Here is a 27,028-nt window from a genome sequence, read left to right as displayed (position 1 = left end):
TATTCAGGCACCAGAACAGGATGGGAGGAGGAAAGGCCCCAAGTGTCTGTCGAGAGGTGAAGCCAGGAGAGTAAGTGGCAGCAGCAGTGCACCTTTTTTGGCTTGAAAAGTGCATTGTGTGCTCCCTCCTCGGAGGGCTGCACATTGGTGGAACTGGATCTGAGATGCTCATGTGGTTTCTGTTTTTGTTCTGCCTGTTCTCAGCTTAAATAAAAGATTCTGCTTCCATGTCTGTAATTTTATCACAAAATCCACATGAAATTGTAATGACAAAGCAAGAGAAAGTTTTACTGTTGTATGTTTGAGACGATTAGAGGAAGACTTCACCGTAACAACCATGTTCTCCATAGTTCCCTGTCAACTGACTCTAAGAAGTGCAGTATGAAGCCTTGATTTAAAGATAATTCCTCCAGCAAAATCACTAATGAGCTTTATGCTTTAAGTAAGCAGAGCTGCTATTTTTGGCTAGCCATTTATAAGCCCCTCAGAACACGGGGACTTTTTGCCTATGCTTATAGTAATGTTTACATTAAATTCTGGGGGTTTACTCCTGATTTATAATAGTGTAAAGAAGAGTGGGATATGTCTCATTCAATATACAAACACGCTGTTTCAAGAAGTTTAATTTCACATGTTCACCCTGCAGCCTGGAGCAGTATTTAAAGAACAAATCACGCTACTTCACTATTAGATGAAATTAAAAGACATCTCAGCTAGGGGCTATCCCAGTTTTAACACGATGAAAAGTATAACATATAAAACTTTTTCAGATTACAGAGAAAACTGAATCTGAAATAGCATCACTAGTTTAGATTTAAACAAAGATTAAAGCAGAATCTGATGTTTTCCACAGAAAGCATCACTAGTAGTACTTATCCAACAATGAATCTGGCATGGTAACTGAAGCAAAATGGTCTTTTTAATGATGGATGTTATTACACAGATGTGGTCTGAAGTTTACATCGCAGCAGTCACAGGCTTTTATTTCCCTTTAAGGGGTTGGAAATTACTGAAGAACTCTTAAAAGTTCTTAGTGAATCAGTTGAATAGCTATGTGAGTGAAGACTTATGTGTCCACACAGTTTGCTTTGGCAGATTGTTTGACAAGAAAAAAAATCAAGTGCACCCTGTAAGGTCATAGCTGCATTCTAAGATAGTAATGATGCCATATGAGCGTATTTTAAGGAAATGGCAAGCAGAAATAATTACTAAGCAATGAGCAAGCATTGCTTAGTACTGTGAAAGTCTATTTTGTGCTTGTGCAAAATTACTCAGAATGGATTTTATTTTTCTAGGATGCAGAGGTGCTTGTTAGCACGACCTAACAGCACACTAGTGCTGACCCACCTACAACATCCACTTTTGCTCCCAGCAAGCCTGTCGTCCCACGGCCTTTCCCAGCTGTGCAGACTGGATCACGGGAGGACCAAGAGCGGAGCAGCGACCCCTGCTCGCCGGGCTCGGCTCTTTGTCCCCTGACACCGCCGGGGAGCTTCAGCACCGCGGACAGCGCCGCAGCGCCCGGCCCCACACCGCCCCCGGGGTGCTGCCGGCCTCGGGAGGCTGCGGGGATACTCGGAGCACCACCACCACACGCTGTACTCGCCATGGGTGACATTGGCCACATCTTTCTCCCTAGCAGGTGTCTCGTATTCTGTCGTCACCCACAAGCCCCCCAAACTGCCGATTGTGTCTCTGAGAAGCATCTGATAGGATGCTTCCAAGAAGCAAGCGATGATAACGTGGTAACCTTGATGATGCTGCATAACTACTGGTGCTGTGTGACCAACCAGAAGGCAGCCTAATGCTCTAAATGTTGCAAGAGTAAATCAGTGTGAAAGGTAGATAAAGAACATCAAAAAGTATGCTCAAGAGCTGGTTCTCCAAGCTTTTTCTGTCATACAGTGTATGATGTTTTAATTACATCATCATCATTGTCATTGTTGTTATTATTATTATTATGAAAGTAAAGTAGGTAGTAGCTGAAAGGAATACAATTTCTGATTTCTGCACTAAAGAAATGTTAACTCTCAATTTTTGTTGAAGTAAATCAAAATACGGAGACCATTATAAGTTCTGCTTTCCCTAGGGCCAGGACCAGCCATTGCCTTTTCTTTTCCTTTTTTTTTTTTTTTCAAATAAGAGTTTAAATTTCTTTTCTTCTCCTTTAGCCTACAGGATAAATTCTGAAATTTCATACACCATTGTTCTGATAGGTTTCTTCAGTCCTGTACATGAAAATAAACTACCCAGAACCCTAAAGCAAACACTAGTGCTGCCATACCTGTGTGCTCAGGGTAGATCAGGCTCTTCTCTTTGGTGTTTAGGCCATTGCTAAAGCATGGCGTTCTCTTCAGTAAGTGGGATCAGGTTGGTTTTCCAACTCTCTTTGTCTTTCTAAGGCAGCAAATTGCTGGAAAAAAAAAAAAAAAAAAAAAAAAAAAAAAAAAAAAAAAAAAAAAGACACAGAAAGCAAGACAGGATTAAACCATCTATTCTTCTTCATAAGAAACTACATCAATATATTATAACCCAGCAGTGGTCAATCTTTCAATGCATTCTCCTGACTCCTCTGATAGAACAGGCATCTCAACAATCAGGCATACCTGCAGCCTTCTGCGCCCACAGTGCTTTCCACTGTTTCATCCCCAGGTTTGTTTTTGAAGGGACTAATTGCACAAATTGTCCTAATAAACAGTAATAACCAAATAGTTCCACAGAAGTACCAGGAAAACAAAACAAAACAAAACAAACACATACTTTTACTGACATTAAAAAACTGTTAACTTGATGGAAAAAATATATCAAAACAAACAGAAAATGTCAAGGATATTTCCTCCCTGTATCCAATATATTATTTACCATTTTGCAAAGCTGCATGATAACCAGAAAGGAAGCAGGGAAGAACACATCTTTTTTGGAATTGCATGGAGAAGAGCTTTGTTTCCCCAGTGAGACTGTTATCAACTTGAAGAGCACTCTTTGATTTTAGCTTGATAATTTATTGTTGTTGTTGTTATTATTATTTGGGAAGGAAGACTATTAATTAGTTATCATGTTTACTAACTAGAACATAATTATTTTTTTTCTGTACATCAGCTGGAAGAATAATGAATCTAATTTCACTTAAATGTTATTCAAGTACTCACCAAAGGGTTTGAGTAATTGCCTCATGAGTAAACAAGCACATTCAGAAATGGAAATACCAGGCTGAGAAGATAAAGGAAAACTGAAATGAAGTGTCTGGGGAGTTGTTTTCAGGTATTGACTTTCATTTTGGGAACTGCATTTCCCTTACAGGCAGGTTTTGATCATTTTCATGAAAACCTCCCTTTGATGCATATGCAGAAGGATTCCTGGAAAGCAATGTTAAAACACTTTACTCAGAAAATGCCTAATGGCAGGTTGTATCTTCATACATGACTGTATAACATACTTTATTTTCCAGATAATTACACAAAGATCAAAGTCATAAAGAGATATTCAAAGAGGATGAATGGATGTCTTCCTGAAACAATAGTAGAGACGAATCAAAGTGCACAAAACAAAATGTCTTTTCAAATCTGTGAAAATGAAAAACATTGAATCATGTTGTTGTCAGAGTTTAATGAAGGAGCTGATAAGTCTAACTCATAATATTCCATCTTTTCCATAATATTCCATCTTTTCCTGCCCATTTGCAGGAAAATGAGAGAGAGAGAGAGAGACGGCTTGCACTCTGGAAGAAGCTAAGTGCCACACAGAAACAAGCTCTTGCTGTAGTGGGACAAGCTGATTTCCAGCGTCACAAGTTGGGCAGCCTTACATTTGTAAGGGAGGAAGGTTTATGGCAAACTGATGAACAAAGTACTGGGACAAGACAACCACTTGTGGCCAAGATGGAACTGAATTTTTGTTCCAAAGAAAGAGGGAGAAAATCAGAAGGAGAGGGGGAGAGAAGTAGAACAGGCATGAGAATCTTGAGATACAAGACTTCAGGTAAAAAAAAAGGATTGAAACACACGAGACATCATGTACCTCTTTGGGTATTTCACTCTTGCCTAGCCCACATGTCACCGCCAGATGGCCCCATACGAACTTGGATGAATAATTGGTTACTACCTTCCAAGACCTATGCGTGTTTGAATCTGTGTGATTTCCAAGGCTACTAGGTGACAAAACAAACAAACAAACAAACAAACAAAAACAACTCCCAAAGTCCAGCTACACGAAGCTGGAGAGTTTGAACAGCTCCAAGTTCAAAAGCTTGGATTAGAATACAGGTGACAAGCCCTGGGATGTTTGGATGCAGGACCATGGTTCAGTCTTAGAAACACGAGCGGTGATGCTCTAGCGTAACGATAATAAACTTGCAGTTCAAATGGGAATATAAGACTGGACATACCTGATTTCATTCTTTCAATCTATGTGGCACTTGTAAGGTCATAGGATTGCAAGCAGCTGTTGGTATCATGCTTCAGGAGATGGAGAACACCTGGAACCAAAGAGAATTCAAATGAGAACAGCAAAGATGAACAAAAGTTTTGTGAAACACAGCCAAGGTGCAAAGCCTGAGAAAAGTGGCTTGCTAAGCTGTTGAAAAATAGCTTTGTTGGCCAGCTGTAGGAAGCAACTGGTATTGGTGGCAGGACCCTGAATTAAAATCAAGAACTTTAACAAGGGGCTAGGACACAGGTGCCATAAGCCAGCAAAGGAAAGCTAATAAATCCTGGCACAGATGGACTCCTGAGGTCAACCTCAGGCTCACTTTCTACAACTTCTAGGAGTTTCCTTCACAGAAAGATTCAGGGAAGCTAACAATTACACATATCAGTGGAAAAGCACTGAATGCCACTTTCAACACCTGCAGAAATCTCAACAAAAATCTTTCTAGAAAAAGATAATGTGCAGTGCATCTGCCATCCAAGGCCTTTTGACAACTGTCCTTTGACAGGTGAATATAAACTTAAGTATAGGGCAGAATTTAAGAGAATTTAAGAGACCTTGACAAGCCAGGCTTTGCTGAAATCAGCCCCACCTCCAGGTGGCCCATAGCACAGAGCTAGGCTGCCGTCCCCAGCTTTCTGATTCCAAACTCTTCATTTCTGCTGCTCACTGGTGTCCAAAGATTCTTGCACACTTCAGCAAGTGGATTGATTCTACTCAGACTTCCCAGTGCTACTCCAAATGACAGAAGGATCTTTTAAACTCATAAAAGCCAACACATTTTAGAAAATAAATTAGGAAAAAAATAAAGCAAAGCAAAGAGGAATTGCAATACATGGTCTTTACTAAGACTGCAAGACTTCATATAAAGAATTTATAGACCAGCTCACGTTCAAAATAAGTAGTTAACATAGCTATTTCAGAGAAGTTATTTATTTATACTATTACAGCTTTAGAAATACTAAACGTTCTCATCAACTCCTAAACCTGTGGTTTGCAGAACATGGAGGCAAAACCTGTTTCAGATAGACACAAACAACACCGAAAAAGCTGAGTGGAATGAAAAGCTTTGGCAGAGGCTGTACTAGCTGCCTAACACGTAGCATGCAGTCAGCTGCCAGCAGGGAGATGGGGCACTCCTGAGAGTCACGTGGCGTGTAAACAAGAGCAACGGGAACTTATGGAGCAAATCTAAATTCTGACGGGGTGTACAGCTCATTGGGTGTCTGGCTCTGTGCAGCAATGAAGAATATCATTGCCTATAAAAGCATCATTGTGACCCTTTGTTTAAGAACAGAAAACCTGAAGGGCTCTACCTGTAGCAACAGTTGCTATGCAGCAATGCAAAAACAAACAAACAAAGAAGCCAAAACCATAATCTCAGTCGTCCAGATAAGAACATAATTGGACAAACTCAAAAAATGGCCTTCGGCACTGCATATGTTTCAGTTACTAAGCCATACCAAAAATCTTCAGGATAATAATGTGCTTATATTAATTAGACTGATTTTTCCCTTGTTTTTCTTACATACGCTGTTTTCCTAGAACAAGATGGACCCGGAATCAATTTTTCAATGGCCAGTTGTCAGGTGAATTCTCTCCCTGCTTTACTACTTTGCTTTTCCATGCCTAACAATAGATAGATGTGGCTCCTCAAGGGACTTCTTTACCATGTAGGGACAAGTCTTATCAAATCTCTGGGGGTAAATGAAATTTAACCTGCAAGAGAATGATGGCTTCTAATGAAGGAGATCCCTGTCTCTCTTGGTTTATAATTAACAGAGGCCTCTGAGACTTCATGATGTCAATGAGCCTCAAATAAGCTTTCTCTCTAAGCCACTAAACCTATCCGAGTGGAAGATTAGTCTATATTCAGGGAAAAAAAACATGTCTTCAAAACTTCCTTTGCTTTATATTTACATCTCACCTTATATTAATATATCTCATTTGTGGAGCAGGTGCTCAGCCAACTTTCTACACAAAAAGCCTTTTTACAATAGTTGTGATACATCCAGCAACCTGCACCTGGCAACAAGCCGTGCCTAAGCCAGCATCTGCAGCACCTGCTTGGTGGCCCCTAACTGCGGGAACTCAGCAGGAGTCCACACATGAAAGTCGGGTGAATACTGAAGGAGGAGTCTGGGAAAAAGGGGGGACAATGCGATCAAGTGACGTGGGAGCAGGGATATTAGTCATAGGTTTGTAAGTATAAAAACTTTCCCCATACTTCTGCTAAGTCATGGAAGTATCAAGTGGAGTATGCCTACCTGGCTTCACGTACTTGTGCTAAGTTCTGCTCTGAACTCCAGCGACTGCGGAACTGTTGTACCTTTGGTGGGACACCACACACAATGTCTAAGCTTGTTAATAATATGCCTAAAAAGTGAGATAACAGACTTTTTTTAGAAAGCCCTTTCATCTCATTAAGCGCTGGTACACCTCCAAGAGTTACAGAAGGATCCTGGGGACATAATGCTACACCAAGTGTGCCAGTAGTCGTGAGCAAAGGTGACACGCACACGGGTAGTGCTGAAACTGTAGTAAGCTCTGGTTTCATTTCTCTTCATTGACCTGATTCAGTGATGTGTCACTCATTTTGGATCTGATGATTCACTGTAATTGTAATCAGTGTACTGACTGCAATTTATGAACACTTGACCTTTTCCTTTAAAAGCAATTCTTACTGCAAGCAGCATTGTAACTGTACACCTGTGTACATTCAATACCCAGTCAAAACTTCCACGAGAACTTCCTGCAATTTCTGGCACTTCTATCCCTCTGCCTGTTTTGATTTAGTTTGGTTTACGTGAATTTATGTAAGCTATAATATATATATATTAATACAACATGATCTAGAATGTAATTCTGGGAAGGAGATGAGTGCTATGACAGGGACAAGCAAAGAAAACTGCAGTTTGTAGACCTTATAGCTTTTGATGCATTAACAGTCTGAACACAGAAATAGAATCACCTTCTAGATGCAAGCTGTCACTCAAGCTGTCACCTTGCACAGGTCGAATTTCCTGGTCTTCTCCTTGGTCAGAACACATTTCTACATAGCAGCAACACTTGAGGTTTCATTACTCATCTGTTATTCTATAACCACCTTTTATTCTGTTGACAGCAGTCCTGCTTTGGGAAGTTCTCTAAGCAAGAAACCACTAATCAAGGGTTGCCTGTTGTTTCAAGACACATTCAAAACTGCATGAAAATTTAAGACTTCTAAGGGCAGTATTATCACTTTTTTGTTTATTTATTCTTTTTAAGCGGAGGAAATGTCTGTTTGAGGGAACAACTGGTGAAATGATCTTCCTTACTGAAATACTTTGACCAACTTTTGGATCTGTTATACCTTCACAAAGAAGGTACTATGTCAGGTTTGCAAATATTTAACCTGAAAGGGTGTGTGGGTATCTACGAGAAGGGGGAAGTTTTCTCATATTTCCTCACCGTGAATAGGAAGACTTGTAGGACAGCAGCAAGTTTAACTTCGCAAGATTTTTTGCTTCTCCTTCTTTCCTAGCTTAGCTTCATCTTTTATCCAAGCTGGAACATTCATTAATCCTTGCTAATTCTTTCAACTCTTTAAAATTCCTGTGAGACAGCTTTATATTAATGTACTGAAGCAGAGCCAAGTGACTTTGTGTTTATTGTTGTCTAATAGCTTGTGGCCTACATTATGATTTGATGGAACAGTCCTAAGCATTTATTTTAAACAGATGTTACTGAGAAGGACAAACAAATACATTAATTTGTTAATTCACTACAGTTTATTATAGTAATTAGAAATAAAACATAGCAATGGTTATAATATAATGGCAAATATAATAATAAATCAGAAGATGAATTTTGGCATCCCCCCACCCGTTCTAGTCCACCCTGGAGCCTGAGCCCCTCTCTTTGCCATGCCACCTCCACCCCTGCTCCCAGCTGCAAACACCCACCTTCCTGCAGGAAAATATCACCCAGTGTTAGCACCCAAATGAAAGAAGCTTCCCAGAAGTTCTTCTCTAGGCAAAGGCAGGAAGGAGGCCAGCTCAGCTCAGAGCCTCTATTCTGGATAATACAGTTGTAGGGAAGAGAATACAGAAAATGTCTTCAGGAGGTAATTCTCTTCTCACTTCCACCACAAAGTTTAGAAGTGTCTTGTAGTTCTTGCAGGCTAATTAGGATAAGGTCTCGAGCCTTTGTCAGCTTTTATTACGTTGCAATATTAAGGGTGAAATAATGGTAAGTTCTTTCATTGGAGAACTTACAAAGCTGCTTAGTGAAACGAGCTTTATGGTTCACTTGGGGGCTAGACAAGGTGGCATAGTCTCCACTGATAGCATGTAACAGTCACCACTGCTTTTGTTCATTCTGGAACATTGCAGAGCTCTTTTGTATTCTGCACTGCAGCTCTTAGGGTGGGAGGATGTTGTGAATTATCAAGCTCACAGAACTGGGTTGAACATGAAAAAATGCTTGCAGGGAAATGTTATAAGAGTCTTTATAAGGTGATAACCAAACGTTTTTTCTCTATTTTTCAACAGATAAACTAGTATTCCCATTTTGTTAGCATTGGTAATACACAACCTATACTTCTTGTATGCTACTACTTCTAAAACATCTGACGTTGCATGCGTATGTCCTTCACGTTTTTTCCTTTGCTGTGGAGAATCACACCAGCTAAATAGCATTACAGCAGCCAGTGGTTCATGGAAGTGTGCTGCATACAGTTTCCTATAGGTAAATGTGAACTCTGAAAGTCTGCCATGAATAACTACAGAGTTTTTCCTGTATCAACAGATAGCCTTCTGTTACTGACAGAATATCAGTGTTTGTGATGAATGAATTAGCGATCAACTTTCATGTAACCACTGCAGGAAGAATATTTGATCCTGTGTGAAAGAGAAAATAAGAATAGAAAGCCACTCACACATAACAGCAAGAAACTGGTGGGGAATGCTAACACTACAGTACTGACAAGTAAAGACACGTCAAACATGGTCAGTATCACTTCTTCAGACCTTTCCTAGTCAGGCTGATGGTGCCAGAAAATTAAAGAACCTTTGCTGAAACTTACAGCTCCAGAGGGATCTATTATACAGAAGCAAGTTATCAAGCAAATCTTATTCTCCCTCTTCTTTCTCTGTATGATCTGGCAAAAGATAGAAGAAGCACATAGCTGCAGATGGCACTGATTCTAATTCAGGAAAGAGATAAAGATGACATTCCTCTGCATAGCCTTTATTTTGATGGGAATCATTTCCAGCTTCCTCTGCCTCAGCTCAAGTTTTAAAAAAATAAATCCATGTGGAGCATAGGGTTTCCAGGGAGGCATGAGCAATCCAGTGTTGGCAGACAGAACTGCGGGGACACCAAATATGGTGCTCTAGAACAATGATTCACTCTGAAGAAAATCACAAGTTATTTAAAAAAAAAAATAATTAAAAAATAATAATACAAATTTGCTGTGTTTGCTTGGTCTTTTCACTTTGGATCCCTTCCTGTCTCATTTATGGAATACTCATCTACGCAAGAGTTGCCAGATGTACTGAAAGGTAAACCTGGCTTCATGTACCATTTGCCATCGAGGAGGGATGCACGCAGTTTCTTCTGGCTCCACCTGTCACCATGGACTCATTCTTTCCAGCTGATGGTGATATATCACTTCTTCCCTCTGGGGTAGATCATCCCTCAATCCTACTGCGTACACAGGGAGCTTTCCCTGCAATCCTCTGACCCAAATTCCATTTCACCAATCTCCCCAATCTCTTTTTCCCTGTTCTTTGACCATGCTGCTGGCAGGAACGGCTATACAGGTAGTTGGCTGCAGTGCAATTAAATTATTTTTGTCCTCATCTTTTTCTATGTAATGAGAAGCTGTGAGCCAACTCTGGATCCAGGACTAGCCTGCCAGCCTTATGCTCTGTCTATCAGCTGCAAGTACAGCTGATAGGAGTTAGCTGCATTTGACAATGGGATTTGAGAGACAGCAAGTTAGCTCCTGAGAGACTGACATCCCCTAAAGGTGGTGTTAATATTAATGGATAGTTTCTAAAAACTGCTACAATTAAAGTGGTAGTAAATACTTTTCAATGGGACCAGGACATAGGTTATTTTTAAAAAACTGGGGCAAAACTACTTAACATTGTAGCAATTACAGACTACCTCTGTGATCTAAAACCAAAGCCACCTCAGAATAGAAGGATTATGGTTTGAATGGCTTCTCCCACATGCCTCCTTGTTTCCCTCACCATAATTTTGCAATTAATTTGCATTCATCCTCCAGTGAGTTGAGAAAGCAACAGGTAGAACAAATTTGTTACCTGAGGTTACTCACTTCCACCTAAGTACCACACTCAGGTAAGTCCCCAAGGCTCCTGGCCGTCAACAGGCACAAATGAGAAAAGCCCAAGCCAGTCAGTCAGTTGTAAGTGCTTCTGGAGAATAGGTAAGAGCCACATTTCCACTACGATTTTAGAACCTGCACCATACCCATTGTACAGTCTAGAAGATATCTCTAATTATTTTTCTAAGAAAGATATTTTTTGAGAACTTCCCTCTTCAATCAGACCACAATGCTTACAAAGGTGGTAAAAAAAATCAGAAAATTTTGGAGAGACCTAAGGGAAACCCTGGCTGCATTGCTGCTAACTATGTTTGCTTGAGGGAAGAGGCTGGTGAGCTGTGATGAGAGAACTGCCAGAGAGGAATGTAATCAGGCATTAAGTTCTGTGTAATGCAGCTCCAAACATTTGAAGTTATTTGCTTCTTTCCTACAGGATTCATGTTTGATGCTTTTATAGGCAAAGAGTGGTTTGATGATAAATCAGATTATATATTGCTTTATATGTCTTTTTCTAATAAAAAATTTAAACCATGTATATAAAAATGATGTTGTAAATTTCTCAATGTGAAAAATAACTTCATTCTTCTCCTTTCTCTTACCAACAGACCGAAGTCTATCATTTATAAGCAGTCTTCATGAAGCAAACATATCCCAATAATGATTAACAGAACAAAAATCTCTTCATATAGGTGAATCGCTGTACTATGGATCATGGCAGGGATTTGTTACAAGAGCGCTTAGGATGAATAAAACCATGTTTTCAAATGCCAGTAAAATCTCAGCAGCAGTAAACCCATCTATTAAGTACCCGTGAGGACAAGTTCAGCCTATTTTGTACAAATGAAAATGTTCTTTGTTTAACCTACATTAGCTTTTCAGAGAAAAATAATCCTCATATTTCATAGTATAGTTAAACAAGAGAAAATCCATTTCATACAACTTTTTGATCTTCTCAATTTGTTCTGAATTCAACTGTCTGAGGTATTCCAAGGTGATATCACCATTAGTTCGTTTCTCTGAGCCATACCTCTTCAGGCTGGGGTACTGCAGGCTCTCTGGTGCACCAATTGCCTTCAGAACGTGCTCAGAATCTAACCCAAGAGTTTCATACTTGCCCAGAATATCATAGTGAATGTTGCAAGGATCACAGAGAAGAAACATTGGTTTCCAGTGAATGTCAAGAGCATTCATTGGTTTTGCTATAATAAAGCTGACAAACTCCTGGAAACTCACTTTTTCAGAAGAATTTTTGTTTTTCCTGAACATTGCCCTAATCTCATTAGCAACAGTGGTACTGTAGTATGGCTCAGAGTGCAGAAGCTTGTCTCTGTAAGCTGAAACCAGCCGTTCCAGGGGATGTCTGGTGAACATCACTTTGGTGTAATTGCTCAGAAATTCCTCTTGTATAGGGGGAGGGTAAGCAGCCATCCTTTTGATCAGTGAGGTCTGGTGGATGTGGTCATGCTCAATTTCAGAAGCTTCCATTTCCAAGCCTGCTTGGAGAATGAAAATGGTTCTCTTCCAGTTGGAGCAGCCTACCTTGGGCACCTCACAGTAGGTAAGTTTATGTTTGTGCTCCACAAAGAGCTGGTTTGCTACAAGAGAATCCAATTTGCTTCTTGGTTTAAGAAGGTTGTTCTTCTGGCAGACGGAGGCCAGTGTGTTTTTACGATCATTTTGAATTGCCAGCCAATCTTCAGTGGGAACATGAAAAGAATCTGTAACCAAGGAAGAAATTTAAACTGTTTGTGTGAAATAAGACTTAGATAATTCTCTTTCTCTTTGTGATGACCAAAGAACTCAAACTATCTCCCTGCATGCCAAAACAAGTAAGTATTTTTTGTTTCCTGTCTCCTGACTACTGCAGCAAAAATGCAACAAACTGTCCTGCTTAGTGAAAAGTTCTTTAAAATGAAAACTGTCAACATTAGCAATATTACTCTCAGAATGATGGATGTTCAAACACTTGTAATATCAAATGCTTTTTGTAATACTCTTCTCCTAGTACATTACTAAGACAGCCACCACAGTGACAAAGCCTTTGATATTTTAACAGTTTTTCTTACCTGGGCATCACAGCCACTTTCTAACACATTTAAGAAGGGTGGAACTGGTTCTAGAAATGGTTAAGTTCATAAATTCTTTACTTACCCATTAGATTTTTTTGTTTCAGACTGAAAAATCCAAAAATAATTATCCCAAAAATAAAATTTGGGAGAAGGAAAACTAATGCCTTCTGGTTCATATTCTTTTCAGATGAAGGAGGGCGATGTAATCTCTAAACTGGAAATCTGCCTTTCTGTCAACAAGGAAATAAAATACATATTTTGTACGACTTATAAAAAAGATGATGTGATATTTTCATACACAATTTAAGACAGCAGAAGGACCTTTATGCCCTACTAACGCACCCCTTGCTAACATGTAAGCATTCTCTAAAGAAAAAGACTCATGTTTACACAGTCAAACCTAATAAACAAATAGCATGACCATTTAAAAGTATTAAAAAGAATTCCTCCTTTCTCAAAACAATGGACTGTGCATGAGCAAGTACTCCTCATTTCTCATGATTTAAAGCAGGTGTTCCCATTAACTAAACTCATCTACCCCTTCACACTGTGCAAAAGTAATAAAATAATTTAGAATTAGAAATGTTATTTTTTTTTTAAATCTTGCTTTTTAAGAGTCTGGGAGTACAGTTTTCTGGAACCTGCAACAGGCCTAACTGCAAATCTAAGGATGAGAGTCTTCCTCTCCGCTGAAGCTTCCAATGCATAAAAATAAATCAATATTCAGTGCAGCAGAAACTCTTCTACATTCCAGCAGAGAATTCTAACTACTAACAATTGATTAATTCTCTCATTCTCTCTCTCCTAAAGAGACTGCAGAGTATGCATGTGCTGCTGTTGCTGCTGCAGCAGAAGTCCCCCAAAATGGTGCATCATGGCAAGAAGTATGTAGAAGGAGGGAAGGCCAATGCAGTGCAACACTCAAGGTATTTCCTCTACTCTACTCATTTGTTACGTCCCCATGTACTTCCTGGAGATAGAGCTCTCTAAATTTCTCCATGCAGTCTTACTCTGTTGCTCCCTTACAAATCTCTTCATCAGCATGTTTTTAATTACTTTTTATTCGAAATAGCGAAAATAAGTGCAAAACCATAACTGCTTGCAAACTTGACTTTTTATTTCTGTCCTATAAAGAGTGCATCATAAAAAAGTCAAGTAACATTGTCGTCTTTTTTTTTTTTCTTTTGACTTTTGATTTTTTTTTAACCTTTAAGCTGCTGGCAATAAAAAAATAATCCTCACCTGATTTCTTGAGGCTACGACTCCAGTTTTTTTTGTTTTACAAAGATGCAACAGGACCACTATGGAAGTTATTTGGGGTCCCCCCTGCAGTGTTGATGTACATAAACCCCAGCTGCCAAAATGGAAATGGGTTTCTTGTGTGCTCTGAGACAGCAGTAGGCTCATCTACTAGTAATAGTAGGTTATTATAGCACTGAAAATGCACTTGCACATAGAGACACTTTCAGGGCTGAGGGGTGATTATTGTATCCCACATCAATATCAGGATTATCTTCAGACTCATACACTTAGCAGCATTACTAATCATTAATTCTCTCTTTGTGTAAGCATGACCTTAGAAATGAAGAAGGATAACTACTCAGTATCTCTAACCTGCATACATCAACATGAACAAATCTGCAGCTGCATATTTTAACTATATACTTGTGTCTACATTAAACTGTTACAATATTCATTCAAATGAACACAGTATTTTTACGCACTATGGCATTTTGCCAATATTTTTGCATTTTCTTATTTGCAAAAGACCATTGTGAAGACTACAAGAAAATGTAGGTGTTGATCTTTTCCTTTAACTTTTTCTTCACTGTATGTCAATTCTCCCTTTACCATGTGATCTACTGGTTTCTTATAAATCAAGCACTGTTTTCAAAGCCTGCTGAAGTCAGTCAGATTGGTCATTGATCTTATCAGGTCCAAGACAAAGTGATTTTTTTTTTTCCCAGAAGTGGTGTAGATATGGAAGACCACATCTACAATTTCACACCATGTAGCAACTAAAATAAATTAGACTAAATAATTCTGTACAAGGAATCCTTCTTAGAGTATGCTTAGGAGAAAAAGGTTGGGTTTTAGTTACCTGATATACTGTCACCTCAGGGTAGTTGTTATCATACTTGTCTCAGGAATCAGAAATTTTACCATATTTAGATATTTTTATCACGTATAGATGTTAAACAACAGTTACAGAATATAGGATCTGCCAGAAGGCACATTTTGTGTTGAAACATGTCAGTGAGTTACCAAAGGCAAATGGGAGAGAGAGACCTCCTTGAGGCAAGAAGCTCATCAAACCCAGTAGACAACTCCTCTAAGACATTTAAGCATATTTGTGGAAGCAAAAGAATCCTTATTCAGGAGAATGGCCACACAATAAGGATGAATAGAATGAGCTCAAAAGTGACAGACTAAATCTGTCTGGACCACTTGGAAATCTTCAAAATGCAGACTAGCTGTAATAGCTATCATGTTCCATGAAGAAATGAGTGAGGTCAATGTGACAATTCAGAGAAGCTGCTACCTGAAGGTGAAGTCCGAAGGCTACTTCTCAAAGTGTTTTCTGATGGAAGATCCCAGTATGGGGTTCTTTGTGACACAAGGTCTTCAATGATGTAAAACATGTAAGGAAAAACCTGAGATATAACAAGGAAAGAAAATTATGAGAACCATTTTGTCAGAAGAAGGATAAATAACCTGGAAATTAAAAAGGAAAACAAAACAAAACAAAACAAACAAACAAACAAAAAACTTTGTAATGCATTCACAGTGTCAGTAGATCTGATGAACTTTTTCTCCAATTACTTCAATTAACATCTTTTACATTTGTAGTTGTAAAAGGAAACGAATGAATACTTTCGTTTGCATTTTACCTCATCCTGCCTTGAATTAAGTGTAAATGGGTACTTAGGCAAGTCCCCATTACAAGGCAGTCCGCAGCCAAGGTGTGGTGAATATATCAACACAATATCTTTTAACAAATACCCTAGTTTTGGTGTACCCAAAGGGTAGCAGGATGGGCCAGCAAAGGCAAGGCAGAAAGATAGCACCATAGGACTTGAAAAAAAGGTAGAAATGTCCTCTAACTAAATATTAACCACAAGAAGTCAGAGATCTGAATGCCTCTTTGAGCTAACATATCACAGATGAGATGAGAATACAGTTAAAAAAAAATACAGGGCATTAACCTGTTTTGACCTTGTTACATGCTGTAGTGTTTTTTGATTTTTGTTTTTTTGTTTTGTTTTGTTTTTAATGAAAAGTATAACATTTTATATATAGATAATAGAAAATTTATAACAGCCCTACACTGCACAGTTGGTTTTTGATGTTCTTCAGATCACATCATTGTAAGTCACCATACATAGCTAGCTACTGCTTACTGTTTTGAGCTCTGCATGTCTTACTGGAGTCTGCAGATTTCATTAGAATTTTAATTATTATTTTTTTCTTGGACATTAATAAACTGTAAACAAGGTAGTAAGGGGAATGATCCTCAGAACCATTTAATGTAAAACCATTTCAGAAGCATTTCTATCAGGTTATGAGATCGAGGCCTGTCAGTTAACCAGAATTTAATTCCTTCCACACACATCCAGCTAACTTATCACTTTGTAGCTTAGCCAAAACATGCTGCTAAGTCAACTGCTTTATACAATTCTAAGTCTACTATAACAATTTCATCACCTTAAACAACCAAAATAAACAAAAATAAGTCAGTTTGCACAACATAAAGTCCTTATGAGAGCACAACCAGAGCAATTGTTCAAGCAAAGAGTGGTAGCATATGGGGAACAGATTACTGTAGTTACAGTGTTAATCATGTCATGTGCAGGTAGGACAAGAAAAAGGCCTTAAGCCTATAATCATATGCATACTTGACAGAGCATATCGCACACAGGTTGAAGTTCTTCCTCCTGCCTGGCAGGCTTATTCGTAGGTACAGACACTGAAGGAGTAGATTGCTGCCTGTAACAGGTATCAATGATATCCTGTCTTGTCCTTGTACTGTTAAAACTGATTTATAATAGCATTCCCTAATTCTTCTCCTGGAACTGTGGAACCATTTTAATTGAAAAATCTGCAGTTTTGAAAGTTGAAGGGTTTTTTCAGTCTTAACAAAACAAAACAAAACAAAAAAACAGTCTGGAAAACAGCACTGTGGTACTTTTACAAACAATTAGAAGTCCTATAATTGGAAATACTGCATAACATTAAGTCAACATGTATGGCACCAACTACCCAAGTATAGAAATACACCCATGCAAATATTTGTGTGTGTGCATGTATATTTATATGTGTGCATTTTTAAACTATATGTATGTTTATATGTATATATATACACACATATATACATATAGCTCAGGAATCCATTAATATCAGTTATACTGGCGTATTATTTGCTCCAAGTAAACCAACTGAGTAGGTTGATAAGTCTCCTGGCGATAAACTTACAAAGGTGTGTCTCAAGACACCTTTTTGGCAAAGGCAGACCTTGGTTACAGCTGAGCATATGTGTGAGTGTCTGCACTCTACCCAATGCAATGATAAGCTGGACTTTACAGATTAAAAGAATGAAATGACAACAATACTTACGTGTGTTCCTGATACATTTGAAGCCAGAGGTGAAAAAGGTACCAGTAAGGCAGCCCTGTGGAAGGCAGGGAAAATCTCTGTAAACAGATAACATTCTCAGTAGCTGGGCCACATTCTCTACTTAAACTCTGTTAATCCCTTCAAAAAGACAACTGTAAATATATGCATACCAATACGTATGTGGGTACATAGCAGGTAAGGAGGGGATGACGTATAGAAACCCCCTGAACAGCCAATATAAAAAATGAACAGGAAAAACAAGTTCTGAGCATACTGTTTTAACATGGTGAAACGCCACTTGCTTACCCAAATTCACAGGCTCCCCATTCCCATCGAACTCATGGATGGACAGGAAGGAAGGAGAGGCCAGCAACTGGAGTCTCAGCAAGTAGGCTTTCCTGCTCCATGAAGAGGAAAATAATTAGTGGATTAGAAACTTTCAGTGGGCTGCAGATAGTCAAGGGCTCATTGCATGAAGATCAACATCATCTGGGTCATTTTGCTGACAAGAGTCGGGGTCTGGCATCATCTCACTTGCAGCAGCAGCAAGGGCTGAAAGGTGTTACAATCCTAGAATATCCCAAATTGGAAGGGGCCTACAAAGGAGCACCGAGTCCAATTCCTGGCTCCATACAGGACCACCCTCAAATCAAAACATTTATGAAAGTGTTGTACAAACACTTCTTAAACTCCAGCAGGCTGGATGCCATGACCACATCCCTTGGGGAGCCTGTTCCAGTGCCCAACCACCCCGTCGCGGTCAAGAACCTTTTCCTAACCCCCAGCTTGACCCTCCCCTGTCCCAGCTCCATGCCATTCCCTCAGGTCCTGTCACTGTCCCCAGAGAGCAGAGCTCAGCGCCTGCGCCTCCGCTCCCCTCGTGAGGGAGCTGCAGGCCGCCATGAGGCCTCCCCTCAGCCTGCTCTGCTCTGGGCTGAGCAAACCAAGTGACATACATTATCCCCTCCACACCCTTTGCCATCTTTATTGCTCTCCTTTGGACAATCTCTAATAGATTTAGGCTTTTCTTATTGTGACACATGAAACTTTACACAGCACTCAAGTTGAGGCTCTACCAGCACAGATCAGAGTGGGATGATCCCTTCCCCTGACCAGCTAGCAAAGCTGCATGCTCTTTCTGCACCCCAGGATACTGTTGGCCCTTTTGGCAACCAGGACACACTTCTGACTCGTATTCAACTTGCCATTGACCAGAAACCCCAGATCCCTTTCCATGGGGCTGCTTTCTAGCCTCTTGTCTCCCAGTCTGTAGGCATATTCATGAATTGCACCATCTCTTGTGAAGAAGCCAGCATTTGTTTGTGTTACGTGTGAGGAGTAATGTAGGACCTGGACTGGGGATTACTGAGGAAGAGTCTGAGAGGAAAATCCTACAGAGACGCACATTTCATTGAAGTGAGGCATTTAATTCACCACCGTGGTCATTCTCAGACTTCCATTACCACACCAGGTTTCCTTCTGGCCTCAGGAACGGTAGTGCTACCTTCCTCACAGCCAGCATTAAATTCTTCATTATTCTCATTACGTCACCATTTTATGTCTATCTTCTAGCTTCTTCTCCATTTTGTCCCATGAAATCTGCCTGACATCTGCCCGTCTTGCCTTCAAAGGCTTTTCTTTACTTGTAATTTCTCATGCAGTATTAAAAGTTCAACTTTAACTTCTAATCAGTCATAGTGCTACTCCCTGCTAAAGATCAAATAACTTCTGTTATTTCCCCTTCAACCTTCCCTCTTTAGAAGGAGTTTCTGAAGCGCCTACAAATCTAGTGTATTTTTCACCTAAAATCACTCCTTAAAATTCTGCTTTTCTGAGATGCCAACACCAGTCCGGCTGCCAATGTGCTAAGACTATTACCAACTGGCACACAAAAGAGCAAGTGAAAAGAAGAGCCATTTGGGGGATGAAAAGAACCAAAGCAAGGAGAGAAAAAGAGGACATGGAAAAAGGCGGCACAGCCTGACAGAAAAACTCCCAGAGAGGCAGGGAACTGTAACCTGAGGACGAGCGGAGGAGCTGGGGCCATGGGAAATAGAAACACAGTGTAACCTGCTCATATGATGCTGTGGGAAAGGAAGGCTGAGAAAAGGAGTGGACGAGACAAAAAGAATAGTTCAGTGAGGATTCAGAATAAATACAAGGAAATTAGTACATAAAAGAATATGCAAAACAATCCAATAATATACCACAGACTTTTAAAGAGGAATGAGTTTAAATGCATTGTGGTCATGAACACACACCTTACCATAGACCTGAGTTGTCTCTTGTTTATTTCCTGTACTTGTATCCAGAAAGGTCACGGGGTTTTGATTTATTTATTTAAGTATGGCCACTTCCCATACATATTTCCAGTGAAGGAACAGTGAAGAATGGCTCTTTCTGTAGGATGGGCAGCTGGGAGCCAGGTGCAGTAACAAGATGGCCAGCATGACAGGGCCTCACCGGCCTGAACACATCCCCACCACCCCTGAACAGCAAAGGCCTGAAGATGGTGGCCAGTTCAACCAGGAGACCAGATCATCAGGGCAGGCCGTGGTGACATGGGCCTACAGGTGGGGATATGGCCGGGCAGGGTGGTGGGGAGCTGGAGCCCGGCCCTGCTGCACCTTGCTGAGGCAGCAGCTGACAGCCCTGGGGGCTGACATGGGGTCCTGGGCAGAGCGAGGGGAGCCCCGGCGGGTGGACAGGGTTAGTCAGAGCCCCGTTTGTGCTCTCAGGCCCTGCTTGTGTTCTCTTTATGAGAAAAAAATCTACCCCTTCTGTGTGGTTACACCTGGTAATGGCTGCAGGGCCTTCTTATCTAAACCGTTAATTCAAAATCCTAAACACATATCAACTGCCAGTGAAACCACTGCAATACCAGTCGTGGGAGAGCAACCTCCACCACTCTTTCTCCTAGGGAATTTAGATGTGCTTAAGAAATTTGCTAAGAATGAAGAAAGGGAGAAAAAAGTACACAAGAAAAGCTTAGAACATGGTGCACTCTTGTTTCACGGGACACTGGGCCTCAGAATCCCTCTGCTTTTCTTATTGTATCATTAACTAGGTTTCTGGCTTCTTGCACGTCTTACAGTTCCTTCTCATATTTATCTTCTCAATTACTTCCAGTAATAGCAATGTCTTCCTTGCAATTCAGGTCTACCCACCTCTCTCCCTTCCTGCTTTTCACATCCCTGTGTAAACTTGATTCACTCTTTCTAGCTGTTTCACATGGAACAGCATAGACCGATGTTTATTCGCAAGTTCCTGTTGCTTAACACATGGGCCCCTGGCAACCTCCTGGGTGCTGTTCATCTAGTTATATCCCACTTGTATTCCCTCCACTAGTATCCCTGTGCCATAACTGATGAGAGTGATGATCTCTCATCATTTTCTACTCTTCAGTGCATACAAAGTGTCCCTGCTAAAATTATTTTTCTTTTTTTTTTTTGCTCCCATCTCTTCCAGCTGTGCCTGTCATTCGAGTGTAGTATCCTCACTTTCAGGTTCCAACACCATTTTGACCAAAACCATACCTCTAATCTCATGTCCTCCAACTTTCCTTTTTGTTCTTCCCCCAAGACTCCTGTACAGGAATCATGTTCAAATACATACACTCATGTTTGGTGCCTACACTTTAACAGAATTTCTTCTGAAATAGCCTGACAAAACGGTGTATATGCATTTGTCTCTTTCTACAAGAATCTAGACCTATTTTTCCTTTCCTTTCGTGTCTCTTTTGTGTTGCAGGATAAGATGTTTGTCAGAAAGATTGTTTTAGTCTGTTTCCAGGAAACATGTTCCTACATCTTACACTATGGCACATGAAGCATCAAGTATTAAGAAGTTAGGAAATAGTAGGGTTAAAATAGTGTGCAAGCTGAATCACAGAAAGCATAAGATGAAGTATCTACTGGCTTTAAGCATCACAATCTTGAAACTAAAGACCTTACATTTCAAAGTATTTAACATTACAGTACACTCTAAGTTCAAAATAGTCTTTCTGATCCAGTTACAGATATGAATGCTTAAAAGATATGCAAATCTGCTTCTGGAATCTGTTTCAGTACTGAGAAAATGGAGAAAAGTCAATGAAAATATAGTTGCCTCACACCATATGGGAATATTCTGGCAGATAAACTCTCATCATAAAACCTCTTGCCTGATTCATTGCACAACTTCCTTTTTCTGCTGCAGATAGCAAGGATCCTACTGCACAGCCCTATAGCACCTCAAGAGCAACATCCATCTCCTTTGAACTGGGTGTGTCACATTGTGTGTAATATCCTGTTTCTTTGGAGAAAAAAAAGAAAAAAAAAAAAAAAAACATTGAAAAACTACTGAAAAATGTCTTAATGCAGCATTGTAACGACATGCACAAAAATCATTGTCAGTGGTGAATCATTTAGCTCCCTTGACCAGTCTTGTAATACTCACTCTGATGGAATAACCAACACAGTGGCAGCAGGTTATCTTCTGAACAAACCTGGTGTTGGTAAGGGTGAGACCCAAGCTCATCAGAATTGTCTGCTGACAGTAACAAAATGGCAGGACTCCGGGGCATTGGATGCCACTGCTGGCACTGGTGCAGAGCGGTCCCTTGCACAGCTTGACCCTGCTTCCCTTGCCATCAGCATGGCCTGCCTGGAGTCTTCCCCTCCCAGTACCCCCAGTGCCACCTCCCTGCACCCCACTCCCCAGCAGCCCTCAAACGCTGCATTCCCTTCCTACTAGACATGCATTGGTGTGGGCACCAGTGCTTCTCCATCAGCCCCCACTCCAGGTGGGGCCCCCTTCTTCCCCAGACCCTGTTTCGAGTCCTCAGGCTTTTAACCCAGTCTCCAGCAGATCCTCACCTCCAAAAGGCATCCTCGTATCGTTCCCTGTCAGTTTGCCCAGCAAATCCTGTTTTCCAGCTTCCCAGACACCCGACAGATCTCACCCTGATGCCGGTGTTCAGTCTTCCCCATGCACGAGCCAGGTCTTTGCTGGCTCCCCCGGCCAAACTCCTCCCTTCATCTCAGTCAGTCTCACAGCCCCCCACACCAACCGCAATTCTGAGCCCTGCTCATCAGATCTCTCTTTCCTTCCTCTTCCAAGCCTCCCACACAGCCCTGCTGCTGCTCCCGTATTTAGCTCATTCCAGGCTCTGCTCTCCAGCTCCTCTAGCAATTTTAGTACCTCTCAAACTACACTGACACATTTTCCTTTCCATTCCCTCCCACATCAATTTTCACACTGCTCATCAAGGCAGTTTCTTTCCACTGATTTCTTTCTTTCAATCTATTTTGCCAGCGATCCCCTACACTTTCCAAAAACATCTTGCTCATGCTTGCCTTGTTATTTAAATTGGGTGGCTTACTTCTCAATTTACTTCTCTGTGCCACCACAATTAAGCAGAGGTTTCACTGAGAATATACAATATCCCCTTAACCTCATTTTCAAGTGCTTTTTCCAAGGCCTTCAAAGTACCTGGAATTCTCAGGGGAAAGGTCACCAGAACCATTCAATGTGACAAAATAAAAAAGATCACTGTTTCCAAAACAGCCTGTATAAAAATCTATAAAATATTTTTGCTTAAAGGCTTTTAAAAAATAATATCCTGAGGCAGATATCCAGCATGGAAATTTTCTGTTTAAACACTTGAAATTTGACAGAATCCTATGCAGCTGTAAACTGTATTGAAATGAGATGAATCAAGATGTGCATTGACCATAGCAAAGCCAGAAAACGAATGAGAGCCTCTCTCTCAGTTTCAGACACCAGAACCCTTGTAGCATTAACTTTTAGCTGGGTGTTCAACACTCCTGTTCTTTGGAGAGATTAAGGAATGAAAAATAGACTGCCAAAATGCCTCTGTATTATTTCAAAAGCTAAATAATAATGTCCCAATTTATTTCTTGAGATTCAATAGCAATTTCTAAACACATAAATGAAAAAAAACACCACGACACACACACACAAAAAAAAAAAATCAAAGAAATCTTCCTTTTTGATTTAGCTACACTATGAAAATGAAGGTAACATGAAAAGCTACTGACAATCCAATTTTACCAATCAGACAACCTCAGTGGAGATTACCACCACTCAGAGGAATGAAAAAATAAACAACAAAGATTCAGAGAAAGAAAGAGCAGGCCAAAGAGATATATTAATTCCTTTTATGGCTGGGTCTGCAAAGGAAAGGCAGAAAGGTTTTATCCTCTCCTTACCTGAACTTCAAGTCTGGGCAAAGTGTTTCTGCATCCCCACAGTTGCCTTCCCAGGGGAGCATCTGAAACACTCTGCATATGCAGGATTTGTTGTCTTTTTGATTGAATGCCCGGCAAAAAGATGCAAGTGCTTCCCTGTGAATGTTTAGGTGGGCATCTCCTGTTGCACATCACAAAGCAATGTGCTGTATCTGTCTCTGAGTGTAATAGCAGCATTTAACCACTCCCTGTGTATGGTCTACAGGAGCTGTCGGAGCCTGCCAAGTGCTTCAACAGCAGCCTGCCAAGAGGCTGCCTGCTAAGCAACCAAGAGGGAGGATGGTTGGGAATATGAGGGTAAAGGTAATTTGGTTGAGGGCGACTGTGATGTGATAACGTGTATTTCTGTAGATGAGGAACAAGAGGAAGCAGCAACTCAAACCCAACGGACTCTCTGCAAGTAGACTCCAATAAACCCTGGGAACTGGCAGGTAAGTTCTCATGGGAAACATGGCTAAGGCAGAAGGAATTCAGTAGAGTTGGCAGTTCCTTAAAGAAATGATGCTTAGGGTACAAGCACAAACAATCCCACACTGTAGGAGGATAGGAAGTATGGTCAGAGACCAACTTGGCTAAGCAACACGGTCTTCAATGACCTGAAACACAAGAAGGAAATGTACAGAAAGTGGAAACCAGGTCAAACTGCTAAGGACAGGTATGAAAGAATAACACAAGATGCTGAAAAAAAAAGTCAGAAAGGATAAAGCATGAATTTAACTGCAAAAAACAATGGGCATAACAGATAGCAAGAAAACATATCTCTAAGGAAAAGAAAAACCTAATGATAAATCTCTTGCAGAAGGCTAAAGTGCATTTTGCATCACTTTTCAAAAAAGGGTGATGTGTAATCATATAACTAAACTCCGTTAAGATAGACTCCACCTAAAATAGGAAAATAACAGGTCTGACAATAATTGAGACTGCAGATCACTTCATCCTCAGGTATGTCTCTACAGTACCTCTCCAGAAGGCCTCTCTATTGGTCATTGACTGTACTGACCAAGTCTCCCTCGACTCTGATAGGAACGTAAACCCCAGCACAGATGGCTATTTTATAGGTAGTTAAAGTTAGGTGAAATTAATCCTATCCATAGCAAAGGCTATGCCTGAGTAAGTGCACATGAGGATACCTTGAGAACACAGTGAAGCAAATTCAGAGCTGCTAGCTTCCTCTCTGAAAACTCACAGTAGTCACATGAGAAAACAGAAGAGCTGAACAGAGCGCTCATCTTTAAAAAGCCAAGGAACCAGGAAGAGAACAATTCTGGAAAAATACTGGAATAAGTAACAAAAGAAAATATGCATAAACTGGTAGAGGAGAAGCAGGTCATATAATATATTTTAATTTTAATGCTATTGATATTGAAGGATAAAATTTTGTAAGTAAATTATGAAAAAGTGAAATTACTTTAGATAGAGTGCAAAACTACTTAGAAAAATTATTAGGTTTTAATAATTTAACTTTAAACTCAAAAAAATGTAATGTGACCAGGTACTTTTTCATTAAGGACTTGGATAAAGGAACCTTGTAGATACTAAAAAGCCTAGATGAATAACACACACATTGAATGATATGTTAAATTCACAATGCTCTTGACAAGAGAAAAAACCTATAGGAGAAAAAACAGTGCAGTGCACTTGTTTTTACAAGTGGGATGTTCTGAGTCAAAACAACAGTTTGTAAAGATGCGGGATTGCTAACCAGCAATTAGGCAGCCATTCTGCCAAATAGGGATAAAGGAGGAGTAGTAAATACATTAATATGCGTTACATGTATGTATTAATGTTACACTGCTACAAGAATGCAAACTGCATATTAGGAAGATAAACTAGTTTGCTTGTAAGATGAAGTAGGGAATCTTCCTATTACATTTCTGGCTAGCAGAAAGTAAAGAAAATGGGCGGGTGTCTGAAGACAGGACAGGATGGAAGGAATGATGGAAGGATGGACAGGAAGACGGGAGGACAGAAGGAAGGATGGAATGAAGGTTGGTTTAAAGAATTGAGGTTTCTTGGTCTAAAGAACAGAAGGCCAAGTGAACACATTAAAATGCTCATCTACATAAGTCACTCATAAAGAGGCGGGGATAAAATTGTTTTTATCTGTAGTAGATATGAAGTGATGGGCTTAAAAAACAGTAGCATGGAAGTTTACATTATGTATCAAGAAAATCTTATTAACAATAAAGATAATGAAATAATTCCTTCATTTCCTAGGTACAACTGATCCTGTCTTGGAGCTTCAGAATGCACAAGATAACGTCTTGAGGTCTTTTTCAGCTTCCTTTTCTGTGTGGTTGATGCAGCTATATAATTTAGAAACCTTACCTTACCTCTCTAGACTAGATAAATTTATCAAGTTTTCATGCTAAATTATAGCAAGACAGATTGGTGTTTTGACATAGGGACTCAGAGAACCAGCAACACTTCTTCCAAAATTAGCATGATGCCACCTCTATTTTTTTTTTTGTACAGTACATCCTTTTAGCTCTCAAGAAATGCGGAGGGTTGTGGCAAAAAGACTGCTGTCTTCCAGAGTGCGTCAGAGATTCAGTGATTGTGCACAGCTTTTCCAAATGTCACAAGTGTGCCCATCTCTTTCACGGGGACTCCTAATGGAGTCTCATAGAGAAATAATCTCAGCTGCTCAAGTCTACCTTTCTGATGAGCTAAGCTGCAAACCACTAATAAGATACAGAGCACATTTGCCTCAGGGGACACTTACAATGATGAGACTGATGAGACATGGAAGAGTGCTAAATGGGGTGAAGTGACATGTGGGCAGAAAATACAGAGATATACTTTGTTAGTGGGCTGAAGAATCAGATTGCTGCTTTATCATCTCAAATTTTCCACGTGCTTGTTCTTTATATTAATCAAACTCCAAGTTCGTATTAATTTAATAAAGTATATTCACTTGGCAGAATAGATTAAATTCCTCTGGCCTGTCTTCTGCCAAAGATCTAACCTGTCAATGTATAGATGTCCTTGGCCAAAGCACATCATATTGATGGCCATCAGAAATCAAATCTCAGAGGGCTGTTTGTTGTACTGATTCACTGCAGGAGCTTCTAGGACTCCATTGCCAGCGAAATACCAGTGTTAGTCACTACCCGCTTCGTCTCTGTAATTCACTTATGTAGACAAGTTCAAGTGATTTTATATAAAAAAAAAACATGGCCTCCTAAGGGAGTTTGGCTAACAGAAAAGTTATGTTTTTGACATTTTATAAAATATTTGAATCAGAAAACATATATTTGATACTGTTTTCTGACTTTCTGAATTTCTTCTGAATACCACATTTCTCTGAAATACACGGGATGATTTGGTTCTTT

The 27,028-nt window shown here is 40.1% G+C and overlaps 1 protein-coding gene and 1 long non-coding RNA gene across 11 annotated transcripts in view; one reads left to right on the top strand and one right to left on the bottom strand.

Annotated features, from left to right (window-relative positions):
* Positions 1-8,172: 8,172 nt before the first annotated feature.
* The window catches only part of LOC137857430 (carbohydrate sulfotransferase 9-like), a 38,193-nt gene continuing 19,337 nt past the window's right edge, over positions 8,173-27,028 (bottom strand). For 4 of the 10 annotated variants that reach the window (XM_068683873.1, XM_068683868.1, XM_068683872.1 and 1 more), the window contains exons 2-6: positions 17,749-17,840; positions 17,443-17,497; positions 15,371-15,482; positions 12,911-13,058; positions 8,173-12,477 (exon numbers count right to left, since the gene is read on the bottom strand). In XM_068683873.1, coding sequence (XP_068539974.1) covers positions 11,627-12,477; positions 12,911-13,004 — 945 coding nt within the window. In that variant the 5' untranslated portion in view covers positions 13,005-13,058; positions 15,371-15,482; positions 17,443-17,497; positions 17,749-17,840 and the 3' untranslated portion in view covers positions 8,173-11,626. Of the gene's footprint in view, positions 12,478-12,910; positions 13,059-15,370; positions 15,483-17,442; positions 17,520-17,748; positions 17,841-22,298; positions 22,936-23,654; positions 23,903-27,028 lie in introns of those variants that run through there. The other 6 variants (XM_068683875.1, XM_068683876.1, XM_068683877.1 and 3 more) reach the window with 5 other exon arrangements.
* Positions 13,104-26,229, top strand: LOC137857435 (uncharacterized). Its single transcript, XR_011097088.1, has 3 exons — positions 13,104-13,754; positions 24,045-24,124; positions 25,911-26,229. It is a non-coding gene; the product is annotated as an uncharacterized lncRNA (long non-coding RNA).

Source organism: Anas acuta, chromosome 5 (assembly GCF_963932015.1).
Source record: "Anas acuta chromosome 5, bAnaAcu1.1, whole genome shotgun sequence".
Taxonomy (NCBI): Eukaryota; Metazoa; Chordata; class Aves; order Anseriformes; family Anatidae; genus Anas; species Anas acuta.
Note: the sequence above shows the minus strand (reverse complement) of the source record. Positions and strands in the feature narration are given on the sequence as shown.